The sequence below is a fragment of the Podarcis muralis genome, chromosome 9 (genome assembly GCF_964188315.1).
Source record: "Podarcis muralis chromosome 9, rPodMur119.hap1.1, whole genome shotgun sequence".
Lineage (NCBI taxonomy): Eukaryota > Metazoa > Chordata > Lepidosauria > Squamata > Lacertidae > Podarcis > Podarcis muralis.
In genome coordinates this window covers 51672399-51688367 of record NC_135663.1, presented here as the reverse complement: position 1 = coordinate 51688367, position 15969 = coordinate 51672399, and the positions used below count along the sequence as shown (strand labels likewise).

At 40.4% G+C, this 15969-nt stretch overlaps 1 protein-coding gene across 1 annotated transcript; it reads right to left on the bottom strand.

The window, feature by feature from the left end:
• Positions 1 to 592: 592 nt before the first annotated feature.
• On the bottom strand, positions 593 to 12510 carry TLR3 (toll like receptor 3). Its single transcript, XM_028744949.2, has 5 exons — positions 12372 to 12510; positions 8669 to 9113; positions 6487 to 6678; positions 3741 to 5557; positions 593 to 2339 (listed from the first exon to the last, which is right to left on the bottom strand). Exons 2-5 carry the CDS (start codon positions 9107 to 9109, stop codon positions 2111 to 2113), a joined length of 2679 nt encoding a protein of 892 aa, XP_028600782.2. The 5' UTR covers positions 9110 to 9113; positions 12372 to 12510; the 3' UTR covers positions 593 to 2110.
• Positions 12511 to 15969: the final 3459 nt, after the last annotated feature.

Below are 15969 nucleotides of genomic sequence, written 5' to 3'. Positions count from 1 at the left end.
AGTGTGTTCAGAATTCATGGATACATTTACTTTTGTTTTCTAACTAATAGAACTATTTTATTGCAATTTATACTCAATGTGCAAGTTCAACCTTACTGGCCAGCTGGAATTTAAAAAAAATGCACCCCAACCATAGGAAATATTGGAAACAGTTACTTTTGACATGGTCAAGGCCTTGGGGTGCCCAGCAGATTCTCCCTGCTCAGTGGATCTCTATGTTTTAACACATATTGCTCATAAAGCTCCTCTACGTTTCCCAAAACAGCTTTGTTATGTGGCATCAGAGAGGCCTCTTTTCAAGTACTTCACTTGGGTGCCTAAAACTGGTGACATGATTCTCTTGAGTACATGCTGTTTGTTTTATTCTAGCAGAGGAATTTAGATCTTTATGAGCTCCTCTTTAAATAGGAGAAAGTATAATCTACCTGGAAAGAAACCTGGCATTACCACCTTGAAGCCTCCTCAGCTTTCATGGCTTAAACTAGACAAGAGAACTTGTCACTTCAAGTGAAAAGAGGATCAGAAAGATGAGATGAGCACATCACAATGGCGATAATCCAATTACTGTAATTAAGGAATCGTCACATACCAGTTCATCTGTAAACAGGATCCTTTATTTTCAACTTTAGATCTTCTGAAAGCGTCCCTTCAGACACAATTTATATATATACAAAAACTATTATTGTTTTTTTAATATTTGCCCTTTCCCCTAAATTTCATAACAATTTAATTACCAAAACTGCATATTTTTAAAAATCAAGTTTATTCAAATAGAATATTTACAACCTGTCACTATGTACCAAAGCTGGGGGAGTTTATTCAAGTAAGTATAAAACATTATATATTTTTAATATATGTGCATGTAGTTACGGTATGGTTTGAAATATGTATCTTCTTAATCAGGTCATAAACAGGTCTTCTTGATTAGCATATATTTAACACTGAATCTGAACAGAAAGGAGAAAAATATAGTGAAAATATATAGACTTGACGCTGTCCTAATGAGAGTCCATAGATGCTCCCAAAATTGTGGCTTCTAATACCGAAAGAAATATACAAAATATATTGAAATGAATATACAAAAATGAGTTTCTTTAGTAACAAAATAAGAGACCCACCCTGTGTGGTAATGCCTGTTTCCCCCAAATTTGTTTACACTGGATTTACTAAGGGACCATAGTGATAAAGTAATTGAACTTATCTCTTTCTTTTTGGTTGCCCTATTTTGTATGTGCCAAAGCCAAAGAGATTGAGAAGGAATCCCCTTAGTCCTACACACACACAGACACTTTGATAACCTGTACAGTCATAAATCTCTCCTCTATTGAGTGAGCTGATCACTCACACCTTTTGTCTATTCCAGGTGATTTGCTAGATGAAGCATGAATCAAAATGTAGAGTAGGCAGGGGTACTCATGCGTGTTTCCCAGAGAAAATAAACAATAAACAACTAAGTTTCACACAGAGTAGACCCACTGAAACCAATGAACATGAGGTTGGATCCATTAATTTCAGCTCTGTTCTGAGTAAAATAGGGAGGGGAAGGGATAAGGAGAAGAAATGAGGTGAGTCAGCACTGAAAACTCAGAATGAAAAACTACATAACATTTTTTTAAACAAAGAAAGATTTTTTTCCAACAATACAGATACATTATTATAAACCTGTTAACTTTATATGCCTATTAACTATCACAAGGGACACAGCCAATTCACCATATATTATTTAACTGTCATACCATTATCTACCCTAGGCATCAAGCCTTATCTACATTTTCTGCCTCCAAGCCCTGTATCTTCCAGCAAGAGGTATCAAGACTGCCTGCTGTAGAACAACTTTTCTCCTGTGGGAAGAAGGCACAGCAGAGGGCGTTAAACAGAGCTCTCATCTGGCTGGGTAAATGATTTCCCCTTCAAGTGCCTGTCTCCTCCTATGGGGTGGTGAGAAGGGATGTTGAGGCTACTATCTCTATCCTCTAGAACACTTTGGAAAGTTCTACATTCATTAGGTAACAATTTATATTTTTCCTGCATTCATATTATATATTGTGGGTAGCATTTTGACTGATAATTCAAGCATACAAAATAATTTACTCCGATCCTTTTTAAAATGTCATAGTACCCTGCTACTAGTTTTAAGTGCCAATTTTAACTGCTGGTAAAATGCACCATGACGGTCTTTCTGTACTGGCCACTCCAAGATGCAGCGAGATTTGAACATCGCTCTTCGTAAGCAGAGTGCGTTTTTCAATTTGTAATCAGGAATGTCATGCCGAAAAACTAGAATGATGGAATCCCGACTTTGTTCAATGGCTTGCTGTATGGCATGATACACTTTGAACCTGGACAGAAGACAAAGGGGATGAGAGCTAATTTGGGACATGACAATATTTCACTTACAAATGTATGCAATTGCTCATTTTCTCTTACGATGTGGTGACTCTGAGTCAATGGTAAAATGCTAACAAAAACAAGCAATGTTCACAGAATAGGGCATGGGTAGGCAAACTAAGGCCCGGGGGCCAGATCTGACCCAATCGGCTTCTAAATCCAGCCCGTGGACGGTCCGGGAATCAGCGTGTTTTTACATGAGTAGAATGTGCCCTTTTATTTAAAATGCATCTCTGGGTTATTTGTGGGACATAGGAATTCATTCATTCCCCCCTCTAAAATATAGTCCGGCCCCCCACAAGGTCTGAGGTGCAGTGGACTGGCTCCCTGCTGAAAATGTTTGCTGACCCCTGGAATAGGGTATTCAGGTGGTCGTGTTTTTAGCTGAGGATATGATTATAATTGCACTCTACCTATGGTGCCCATGGTTCTACCCCATTGCAAGCCTGTGAGGTACAGGTTAGGCTGAGAGGCAGTGATCATTTTTTCCATGAAAACTGTTTCCAGAAGTGTTGAGATTCTGCCATGAACCGCATGCAAGCAATTATGAAAGAGAAGTCAAGGACAGCTTGGGAACAACCTGCAATTGCTTTGAAGCCACATTTGTTTTAAGTCACAGCTTCTTCATGCCACAGCCAGTCAAGGATCTTGCAACAACCATGCAAATGTTATGATGCCCTGTTGCTAATACGTTTTGGCTATGTGACAAGACCAAATAATTTGGACTGAATGCCAGAAGCATTGCCCTTACTCTAAATGCATGAACACTGCCACCTCTGTTTGCAACTTTCCCTAAATATATGAGAGTGTTCCCACCCCCCGCCAGCTTGTGACCTCTCAAACCCTAGTTGCAAGAGCAAATACCGTATTTTTCGCTCTATAAGACGCATCAGACCACAAGACGCACCTAGTTTTTGGAGGAGGAAAACAAGAAAAAAAATCTGAATCTCAGAAGCCAGAACAGCAAGAGGGATCGCTGCACAGTGAAAGAAGCAATCCCTCTTGCTGTTCTGGCTTCTGAGATAGCTGGACAGCCTGCATTCGCTCCATAAGACGCACACACATTTCCCCTTACTTTTTAGGAGGAAAAAAGTGAGTCTTATAGAGCAAAAAATACGGTAGTTATTATCCTCAGGGATGTTTCCCGATTCTCGAGTCCTGACAATCTGAGTGCAACATATGGAATGCTACTGAATTCATCATTTCCCCCAAAGAGACAGCCCCAAAGATTCTTTGACTGGGAATCACACCAATTTAAAGGTTTGAAGCTAGTTTAAGATGGTAGTGAAGACATGCTCTAAAAACAACAACAAACAAATGGAATGTCAGTTATTAAAATAATTTTAGCTTACCTTTTGCACCATGGATCTTTTAAGAGATGTTCAGTTACAACAAATATAATTTTCCTGCTCCTTTTTATACTGTCGATGATTGCTTCGAATTCAGATATCCCAGCTTCAAAATCTCGTTCTTCCAAGCAAAACCTAATTTCTGGTTGACTGTTTTCTTCAAGAGGAATAAAGTTTTTGGACACCCAGTTCCTGTCTTTTTTGGCATGGATGATATAGGCATCATAATCAAACTGTAGCAGTGGCCTGTCTAATTCCCTGTGGCCAAAGACTCTGTTTACGGTCACACTCCAGAGAAATTTGATTCTCCACCCTTCAAAGTGGACGAGTAGGACTACAAAGATGAGGAGCAGTACCAAAGAAGTGCTCACAATGTAGACCAATTTAAAGGGTGCACTATCACATGGTGAGGTATCAAACTGTGTAATCCTGTTAGCATGATATTTAGAAGGGGTGTTGCAGATATAATTATTTAATCCTTGGATATATGTTATGCTTCCATTGAGCCAATTAACAAACCAAGCTATGCTGTCACAAGTGCAGTCGAAAGGATTGCCCTCCATATTTATTTCCTTCAGATTTGTGAAAATTCGCCCAAACACTTTTTCGTCAACAGCCGTGATAAGGTTCTTCTCTAGGAAGAGTGAGCTCAGAGATGCCAGTTCATCGAAGACAAACTTTGGAAACAAATTAAAGTTATTTTTTCCGAAATTCAAGCTTCTTAATTGAGATAAGCCACTGAAAGCCTTTCCTGGAATCTCATCAAAGCCATTGGATTCTAAATCAAGTAAACGCAGGTTTCGAAGACCTTTTAAGAACAGAACAGGGCCATCTGGGTTGGCATGCTTCCACAGTCGATCCAGATTATTATGCTGCAAATCCAGAATTTCAAGCTGGTGGAGTCCATCAAATATCTCCTCTCTCATATTAGCTATGTTGTTGTTACCAAGATCTAGGATAGTCAAATTGCTTAACTTACGGAATGGTGAGGGAGAGATGGCAAGATTACTGCAACCAACCTTTCTGAGTCTCAGCTTTCTAAGGCTTGGAGTGAAAGTGAATGATTCACTTGTCAAATTCAGATGACTATTGTAAGAAAGATAGAGAGTCTCAATATTACTGAGACCTTGAAATTCATGGCCAGTGAGATCCTGCTTAATATTATTTAAACCTAAATCCAGAGATGTTAATTGTCCCAACCAAGAAAAGGCACCAGCCTTCATATAAGTGATTCCACATTTTGTTAGGTTGAGAAACTGCAATGAAGAATTAGCAAGAGATGAAAAGGTTTTCTCTGTTATTACAGTCAGATTGCACTCGCTTAAACTCAACTTTTTCAAATTTTCTAAACCTTTAAATGTATTAGGGGTAATTTCCAGAAGTTTATTGCCATCCATAATAAGGCACTCTAAATGTTTTAACCACCGGAAAGCAGAATCATTAATTTTTTTTATATTAGAGTTTTCCAAATTCAGATAATTTACATTGTGCAACCCATAGAGGGAATGAGAATATATATATCTAATATTATTATTCATTAGATTCAAACTCTTTAAATTTTCAAAATAGACAAAAGAACCATTTTCAATGCGAGACAAATCATTTTTAGATAGGTCTAAAATTGTGAGGTTTGTTTCTTTCATTCCACTGAAAGTTGAGTTGGAAATCTGTGAAAGCTGCACATGGCTCAGTGAAAGATTCTGAATTCTTGTTCCTGATAATTCAGAACTAAGATTCTTTGTGCGATCAGGTCCCAATGGAACATTGTTAAGGAGAAGACCATAGAGATTACCAATAGCACGGAAACATCCTGGATGAAACTAGAAAGATACAAAACAATGGGGTTACAAAAACAGTGGCTGCATGAAATTAGCCCTGGACTGAAATATTCAGCTAATTCTGTTTCGGGATGTGTGTGAAATTGTGACTGATTAATGGCACAATTTTGTTGGGGGAAAACAGTATTTGTCATAATGTAGCATTGTTCCCATTGGGCCTTTCTGTAAGGGTGCACAGTCTACAGGCACCATGCCACCCTGGGGGCCCCTTTCTTTCTTCCCATATCACATCCAGCCTGCAGGAACCCAGCCCTCAGATGAAGAGAGACAAGCAGGTTGGCAGGCACATGCACAAGACCACAACCACAGATGTTCTTCTGGAAAGATGCTCTAGCCATTGTGGCCTGTGGTTGGGCCTCTGAGCTTACTGCCTTCCAGTCTTCTCTCTTGTTCTTGCAGTAGCAACAGCTGGATCACTGTACCTCGGGTTACATACACTTCAGGTTACATATGCTTCAGGTTACAGACTCTGCTAACCCAGAAATAGTACCTCGGGTTAAGAACTTTGCTTCAGGATGAGAACAGAAATCGTGCTCCAGCGGCAACAGGAGGCCCTATTAGCTAAAGTGGTGCTTCAGGTTAAGAACAGTTTCAGGTTAAGAACAGACCTCCCGAACGAATTAAGTACTTAACCCGAGGTACCACTGTATTTAGTTTCAACTCTATGTAAGCTGTGTTCCCTCTTATGCAACAGGACATGCTAATCAAAATTCTTTAAGCTGCCAATCATATAAAGAAAACAGCGAATATATTAGTATTTTTACCTATAAGGTATTTAAACTACTCATTTATCAAATTCATTTAAAATAACACAAACCTGTATTATGGCCTGCTAAGGTTATCCTAACTCAATACAGTTAACATCTGTACAACTAACATCAATACAACAAGCCCATCTGTATGACATTTACCTCCATTGGGGGGTTTGATGACAAGTCCAGTTTTTTTAACGAAGAGTTTCTAAGAAATTCTAGGTCTTCTTTCCTCAATTCAGTAATTTTATTCTGAGACATCACAAGTTCCTGAAGACTCTCCAGCTGTTGCTGGGAGCCTAGTCTGGGAGTACTTAAATGATTGTGAGAGACATCGAGCAAACTCAATTTCTGAGAAAGACAAAGGAGGAGAAAGTTATGTCTTTTCCTTCATCTCACAACTGACTGCATAGCTTTTAAACTCAGTTTTACACGGTCTGGTTAGAACATGTCAAACAATGGCTACAGTATGTTTGAAACGCTGTTTCAGATTGCATCAAGTTTTATCAGTTAGCTCTATCACTCTTTTAAGCTTGTAATCTTTAGGAGTCATGAAATAAAATATAATAATTCTATCATGGGAAAGGATGGATGATAGCTTTATCCACTAAATATATTTCAATACTATAGCTTTCAAACTTTGTTTCTGCACAGGATACATGGGGATTGTGCTTAATTTTCTCTTTTTCTCTTTGTGTGCAAAGAATTTACATTTGTATTCACAAATGACAAGTTCAAGATTCCTCAGGAGAAGTCATGAAAGGTGAAATTAATTCAAATGTGCTAGGTAGACAGGTCCTAGAAATTTGTATGTATTTTGAGTGAATTTAATTCTAGGATTTCAGCTGGATAACTCAGTTGGTTAGAGTGTGGTGCTGATAATATGCCAAAGTTGCAGGTTCGATCCTGTAAGGGATAGCTGCATATTCCTGCATTGTGGGGGGCTGGACTAGATAATCCTCAGGGTCCCTTCCAACTATATGATTCTATGATTTAATTTAAACCATAGTCTGGATGTTTTAAGGTCCAGTAGCTCGTCCTTGAACCTGGACAATAAATGAAGCTTCTTTAAAAGCACGGGCAAAATGCTTTCCCGTGCTACTGAATAGCTATAGCCCACGACCATACATCTGTAACCAGGGGTAGTGAATGAGGCCATGGATGAGCACCATGGCTGCATGGTCCTTCCATGATCTCACCCTGCTTTTTTATCCTGGTTTGTTAACTGACACCCAAGTTCTTCAGTTTGAATGTAATGGGGAACTCCAGCTTAATTAACGTTTGTGCCAAAGTTCGTGTGTTGCAGGAGAAAGAGATTTCCTCTCTTCAATCTGGCATCAGTTTAGGTGTCAAGATACAACTCTCCAAGGATGCAATCTGTAGAAATAAGTCTATAACTAAAGTATATCAAAATTACTAATATGTGATGCACATGGAATCTGTTGCATGTACTTGCAGTGGATATGCTAGGAAGCCGTAGCCAACCACAGTTTTCCAGAATATGTACATGTACATTTATTACACAATATCATAAACTTTCAAGCTTCTTATTCACTCCTACACAGACGTATTGACATTAACAAGTAACCCCCTTACATGTTTATGGATCACAGGATTGACTTAAAACAGAGAGTAGGAAGAAATGTACAATTGGTTGAATTTGACACAAATGTATATAAAGGTAAAAGGACCCCTGGACAGTTAAGTCCAGTCAAATGCGACAATGGGGTGCGGTGCTCATCTCTCTTCAGGCTGAGGAAGCCAGCGTTTGTCCACAGCTTTCTGGGTCATGGACAGGACACCGTGAGGGAAACCAGAGCACACAGAAATGCCATTTACCTCCCCCCCCCCCCGCAGTGGTACCTGTTTATCTACTTGCACTGGTATGCTTTCAAACTGCTAGGTTGGCAGAAGCTGGGAGAAAGCAACAGGAGCTCACCCCATCACATGGATTTGAACCACCGACTTTCTCATCAGCAAGCTCAAGAGACTCAGTGGTTTAGACCACAGCACCACCCATGTCCCTTATAGGCTCTAATGACAAGGAGGAGGCATATATAAGAGCATTTATTTCATTGTGTACTCATCTTTAGGTTGAATCCTGGAATCTTTGAATAAAGGATCTCAGGCCCATCTGGAAAATACCTCTCCTTGATAAATTGGATAAGTGCTGCCAGTAAAAAATAACTATTAGCCAGACAGATTGATCCATGATCTGGATTTTGTGTAAGGCAACTACTTACTGCCATGTCTTACCCACCCCTCTTCCCTGCTGATCTGAATTTGACTCGGCCATCATCCAAGTTCATGTACAAAATCACAGGTGAAAGTTGCTTCTTACCTTCAGATTGATGAAAGGCTCATTTTTTATTTCCAGTATATTGAATCCCAAATTAAGTTCTTTCAGATTGCCACAGTGAATAAAAACATCGTCAGGAAATTTATGCAGCTGATTATGTCCCAGCTTCAAAACTTTTAACAAAGGCAAATTCAAACACAGTTCTTGGTGCAGTTTAGAGATGGTGTTGAATCCTACATCTAAGTAAACAAGCTGTCCATACTTTGTAAGGTTTGCAGGTGGAAGTGTTTTTAGCTGGTTATGGGAAAGATCCAAAACTGTTATGTTGGTTGGGAGATCAGAAGGAATCTGAGTCAACTTTAAATGACTACAGTCTGCTGTATTATCTTTAATTTTGCAAACACTCCCAGCTGATTCACAGTGAACCCAGATGGTCAAGAGGGTGAAAGACAAGCATATCCAATAAATAAAAGGCTTCCTCATTTTCCTGAAAAAGAAGACGCACATTTAACATTAATGTTTGGTTTTCAAAAGATAAAATACAGGCTGAAGAAATGCAAGTAAGGCTCAATAATTTATATTTCTGAGATATATCATCTAACCTACAGCTGACAACCCTAACACTACCATCCTTTGTATCTTAAATGATCACATATGGAGAAAGTTGAATACTGGACATATAAATGAGAGGGAAGGAATGTTTCCTCTCATCCATCTCCATGGTATGCTCAAATCTGTCTCTTCCCAAGCATTTCCTCCAGGTGAGATGACAGGTAGGAAAGCTGAGTAAGGTCAGGCCATACCAAGGAAATGTGTTCTCTCCCTTGAGCAGTTTGCCTTCTAGAGGAGGTCAGTAGGAAACACGGGCTGGATGTGCACCAAAGAGCAGAAACCTAAGTACCTAAGTGGTGACTTGGGTTTAGCTTTTAGGAAAGCATGTCTGGAAAACAGAAATTGTGAAGAACCAAAGGAAGGGCCTTCCCCCCTACTTCTTTGGTATCTCTTCTTGCCCCTCAGGTAGCACAAATTAAGATTGACTAGGTAGAAAGTGGCCAATGTTTTTGGCAGGCCCCTTTGGTACGGATACAGTTGTGTGTACAAAACCTTGGTTCAACTGCAGTGCTGAACAAAAGGAAAGGAAATATCTTAGGACATTTAACCAAACCAACTGCTTTGATTTTCTCACACACACATCAGATCCCACTGGTGCCTTGCTGGGTATTTTGACTAGCAGGCTTAAGCACTGGCACTGGCATAGCCAGTGTGGCTTACAGGGGGTGAGTGTGTTGAATATCTGTGCCTGATACTGAAAGAAGGGGGGGGGGATTCTATACAAAAGTGCCTTTAACAGTTTGACATCTGCTTTTAAGTTCCTCTCCTTGTTTCATGGCCACAAGTTTCAAAGTTCTGTTTATTAAAAACAGATCCTAGTGTTAACCTTGATGCAATATTCTTATACCCCAAATGCTTTTAAAAAAGAGACTTATCATGCTGTTCTCTGCGTAAACCACAGTGCCCAGAATTATTTGAGGGGAAAGAATGTATTTTAATAACTTGGAGCAAAAATGGCTTCCTTTGCACTGCGTATGATCATGGCGTTCTGCTTATCTGAATCAGAATTTATGTCATTCTAAAAGACCGTCAGCACCTTACTGGAAAACAGGCTTGCAATCTACCAAGCATGTTCACCCATCATTTCGTCCTGGAAAGCCAGGACCATGTCCCCAGGGCCACTTCTGTACACAATGGAGGAAGCAACAGGTCCTGGTTTTGCACTAATCTTTTGTCATTCACATCATGGACCAGTCTGGGGGAGAGGGGTTAGGAAGTGGAGAATATAGGACCACAAAAGGGTAGAGTAGCTGTCATGGCAGGGTAATAAATAAATAAAATAACAACAACAACAACAATAAATGCAATAAAATACAATTAAAAATCAACATGGATGTTTAACATGGCGGGTGTGCTATCTCCTGTCTTCAGCCACAAATCCACAGATACAATGCAAACCACCTGAGTGAAGTGGATCACAATTTTGGAAACCCTAGTATAAAAATCTGAGAAATGAAGTAGGGGGCTAATGAAACAAATTCTATGTAAACTGGAAGGGTAGGATGGGACCTACCAATACTTTTCATTGGTACCTTATCTATCTGCAAGGCACACTTCCTGCTTTCTGGTGCTTGTCTTTGGTAAATCACAGTCCCTAATTTGCCTTTAAAAAACAACCACAACCCAGGACTACCCTTCCACTATACTATTAGTAAGCTGACCATAAAAAGGAAACTGTTGGGACTAGCAACCCTGCTTCAGAAGCCAGTGGCTTTTGCAAACTAAAGGCTGCTCCAGAGCACCTTGCTTATTCAGCATTCATCCTGATTGGCGAGACTATGACCAGTCTGTACTAAACCCTCACCTTGATTTGCTTTTTGGAGCAGTTATATAACAATGCACATTCATACAGATTTGCTTGAGGGGTGTTAACATGTCTCCCTGCTAATCATTCACTCAACCCACACTTTTCATTGCAATTCCCCCATCACTTCGCTAACAACAACAACAACAAGTCCATTAAATAAAAAAGTGGGTTTGTGGCACTGGGCCAAGCATAGCACTTTAGTTGTGCAAACCTAAATTTCCAATGTCTTCCTCAAAATAGTGTGCAATTCCCCCTGAACAATTCCTCTTAACAAGCGGGGCTGCCAGTTTTTCAAACCTCCAGCACTTGGGACCGTTTAACCACAATTGTGAGCTGCAGGAAGCCACAACTGAAGCACAGTAGCAAAGGATTGGTTAGTAAGCTGGCAACACTCCACCAGCAGGCAGAAATGTGCTTCAGCAGTTTGTTACACTGAAAACAGAAGGAAGGATGGCCATGGAGTCTTTGCTGTATACTACTTGTCACCTGCAAAATACTGAAGGATCTAACAAGTGGAGAGAGCCTGAACAATTGCTTAAATATGGACTGAACTTCTCCAGGTTATACCAGAGCTGCAGCTATGAACCCTGAAATCTGGAACCTCCTCAGCTGAAGCCTTTGCATGTTTTTATTCAGCAGTAAACATCCCAGAAGCAAACACTGATTTTAAGGGGACTTATGCACTACACTAGATTTCACTACCACAGATCATGGGAACAAGACCCTTGAAACAGGTTAATATAAATACTGCAGATTACAGTATGGCTAGGATTTTCATGTTAACCTTTGGGGAAACTCTTTTCTTCTTTAACGATCTAATTCTTGGGACCTGGGAAGGGGCTGGCTCTTCTTCTTGATTTTAATCAAAAGACAGTTCTTTTTCTTGTTTTTAATCAAAAGACCTTGATTTCTGGCAAGGGTGGGCTCAAACTGTATATCCACAACACTGCCCAAACTAGAGAAAGTATGAGCAACACCAGACTATACAGAACATACCTTCCTAAACTCTCAAAACAAATACTTGTTTCTTTTCTGTGTTACTGCAGAAAAAAAGTGTATTGCTTCCTCTTCTATTTTTATTCCAGCTTAGTTTGCTTTGAGGTCTGCCAAAATTGCTACAACGTTCTAAACATCCCTCTTTGAATGCCGGTTTTTTTGTTTGTTTGTTTTTGCGCTCCAACTAGAATGCAATGCTTTTTTAAAAATTGCAAGGCTGAAACTGAGTTCAGGCATGAATGAAGGGCCTGCAGGAGGCTGGAAGGAATGAAGGAATTCTGTTCTGAAAGCTGGCCCACAAAAAATAAGTACCATGATAATTATACTTACTTTATATTTCTTTGCAGCCTGATTGTTCTCCACTCTGTTCAAGCAACTTCAGAGGCTGATCAACACATTCCTGGCACTGCAGCTCTTTGCTAACTGTCTCCAAAACTTTCTCTTAAATATACCAGGAACTCAAAGAGGCCTGCACAATCTGACTCATCTGGAACAAAGGAAAGAAGGCAGGACACTGGAGTGGCAAGAAAAGCAGGAAGAAAGGAGCAAGCCTCCTACTTTCGTTTTTCCACCTCCTGCTCTGCAAACTTCAAACACAGCCCATCTGTTTGGCTCACTTCCTTGTTCTCCTCTGCACTTAGAACTTTCAGATAGCACATGTTAAGTGACCCACAACAAAAATTTCACCCTTGAAGATTTGCTTTTCTTGGTAAAGCACATTTGCACACACAAATGGAGCATGTTTTTAAAGCATGCTGAGGATTATTATTGTTATTTAGATTTCTTACCTGCCCTTCACCACAAGATTCCACGCTGGGCTCTGGCAATTTAAAATTCATTATTAAAAACAGTTTGAAACAAATTACAACCACAGGAATAAGATACATATCTCTGTTGTCAAAGGCCAGGGTAAACAGGATTGAAAATACCCTTACTTTAGCACTTAGGGAGTTTGAGAGCAGTTTTCTTTATGTTGCATGCAGGCAACGAAAACAAATCTTTATTCATGCTTTATTTAGCCCATTGAATTGACCTGATCTATATAACAGGGAAGGGACGCGGGTGGCGCTGTGGGTTAAACCACAGAGCCTAGGACTTGCCAATCAGAAGGTCGGCGGTTCGAATCCCCGCGACAGGGTGAGCTCCCGTTGCTCGGTCCCTGCTCCTGCCAACCTAGCAGTTTGAAACCACGTCAAAGTGCAAGTAGATAAATAGGTACCGCTCCAGCAGGAAGGTAAATGGCATTTCTGTGCACTGCTCTGGTTCGCCAGAAGCGGCTTTGTCATGCTGGCCACATGACCTGGAAGCTGTATGCCGGCTCCCTCGGCCAATAAAGTGAGATGAGCGCCGCAACCCCAGAGTCGGTCACGACTGGACCTAATGGTCAGGGGTCCCTTTACCTTTTGTATAACAGGGAGGAACCTCTCCCTCCACCATATGCATTCCTTGCTCAGGGTAGAGCACCACTCAGGTTATGAAGAATGCCGCAGAAGAATGGTCTGTACTGCCCTATAATTGGCAATGGACTTGTTGCTGCATGCATTTATTTATTTTTAATTTTGCTGCTCATGCATGCATTCTCATCAAAATGCCATCCAATCCCCACCCCAAAGTAACCTTGATTAAATGGGAAGATATATGGAAGTGGGACTGGTTTTAAAATATATCTGCACTTGACCCAGCAGGCAAAACATCAAGGGAAACCAAGGGGAAGACAGAAAGGCAACCATCCCATCAAGACAGTAAGAGCTGTGTGACTGGGACGGTCTCCCTTCTTTGGAGTTTTTAAAGCAGAGGTTGGATGGCCATCTGAGATCCTTGCATTGCAGGGGGTTGGACTAGATGACCCTTGGAGTCCTTTCCAACTCTACAAGTCTATGGTTCTATAAGATAGGCATTACAACCTTTGTAGTATACCTATCAATTTTAGGGGACCCCGGGTCCCTCAAATATTATATTGGGGTGGTCCCTAGAAGTTGGCAAGTACCACATGAACAGGGCTATCATTTAACCTGGTGGCCTCACCTGTGTGTGGTGCAGAAGCCCACCAAGGAATCCATAGTGCAGTTGAGAATATACAACGTCAGGCTTAACATTCCATATGTAGGAGTGTCCAGTTTAAATAAGGAATCAGCATGTGCAGCACCACACGGTTCCATTCTTCATTATTTCCCAGGATCATGTTTAAATGAGACTAGAGCCAGTGTGGTGTAGTGGTTAAGAGCTGTAGACTTGTAATCTGGTGAACCAGGTTTGCGTCTCCACTCCTCCACATGCAGCTGCTGGGTGACCTTGGGCTGGTTACACTTCTTTGAAGTCTCTCAGCCTCACTCACCTCACAGAGTGTTTGTTGTGGGGGAGGAAGGGAAAGGAGAATGTTAGTCGCTTTGAGACTCCTTTGGGTAGTGATAAAGTGGGATATCAAATCCAAACTCTTCTTCTTCTTCTACGACTTTGCAGGGCCGTTGCAGCAAAGTGAGGTATGTCGGATGGACTCAGAATCCATATTAATCCACACGATGGCTTGATAGGAATAAGAAAAGCAAGTTGTTGACAGGATACCTTGATTCCACAACAGCTTAGGAAAACCTAGGAGGCACGGTATGCAATTGTATTTGTACCATGAATTCCCCATTAGAATGTGTGCCACATAACTGTGGCCTTCACCCCACACTGTTCTGTAGCCCTAAACTGAATCACTTCACCCAAGGTGGGGGTTGTTTGTTGCTTGTTTTTTTGTTTGTTTATTACAAAAAATGAGAAAATACAGGAGATCACAGCTCTCCGTTCTCTTGGCCAGCCTGACTCAATTTCGCCGGCTAATTGGAGGTGGAAGAGAGATTTTACTCTGATACTAAAGCTGTAATTGATTAATCTACCACACATACTTGTAATGGATAGAGATGATTAGGCCATGATTATTCCTTAAGAGACAACATACTACAGCTAGTTTGATTGGGACCAAAATTGTAACAGGGGTGAGTATATAATGTATGTATTATGTACTTTTTTCTGTATTTATATTGTGATTTTATCTTGTGAACCACCCTGAGAACTGTGGGCATAGGGTGGTATACTACTATTATTACTACTACTAATAATAATAATTCATTCCAAAATATGAATGTTCAATATAAAATAGAAGGTAAAGCCTTTGGTTATTTTAAGCTAATAATAATAATAATAATAATAATAATAATGATAATAATAATAATAGAATAAGTTCTTTCGTTTCCTTGCCTTGCCCCTCAAGGCAGAAAAATGAAAGAAGTGTATAAGGAAGTATCTTTTTGTATGCATAATAATGTCTGAATGTTTTCCTACACACTCATAAAGAACTTCCCACTTTTGTCTGGTTTACCAGTTTGCGGTGGGCTTTTTTTTAAAGCAGTATCAGGATCAAATCCCATTTGAGGCTGGATGAACACGGGCAGTTTGTATTCATGAACTGGGATCCACATGAAGTGCGACATAATCAATTCCAACATTTAACTGTCATTTTTCTGAGTGTATTCATCTCATGCTTGGGGAAAATGTGGCTATCCTAGCAAGTGACCTCATGATGGGGGAAAGCAGGGGCAATTATTCTGCATATATGGCACTTGTCATCTAATTGAGATTTCAAGGCTGCATATCCCTGCATTGCAAGGGATTGGAAGAGATGATCCTCAGGGTCCCTTCCAACTCTATGATTCTATGAGATATCTTTGAGGAAGGCTCTCAAATTATACAACCCTCTAGTTTTTCCTTTCATGTTGAGAAGTTGTCCTCAACTGCTGAAGGGTCCTCCATGGCCATGTTGCAATGATATTATTAGAAGAGATCAGCAGTGCCCGCTAGACCTGGTTGAGGTCATGAGGGCATTGCCAATGGGGCCACTGAGCATGGCTAAGGTGTACTAGTTTTCTCCCTATTTTGCAAAGATTTT

What these genes read in the sequence shown, in the direction of transcription:
- TLR3 (XM_028744949.2), bottom strand. Translation starts at nt 9,109, where the DNA reads ATGAGGAAGCCTTTTATTTATTGGATATGCTTGTCTTTCACCCTCTTG. An exon ending in CATCAAACCCCCCAATGGAG is followed by an intron (nt 5,558 to 6,486) that starts GTAAATGTCATA and finishes GTATCTTTCTAG; the next exon opens with TTTCATCCAGGATGTTTCCG. An exon ending in AAAGATCCATGGTGCAAAAG is followed by an intron (nt 2,340 to 3,740) that starts GTAAGCTAAAAT and finishes TCTTCTGTCCAG; the next exon opens with GTTCAAAGTGTATCATGCCA.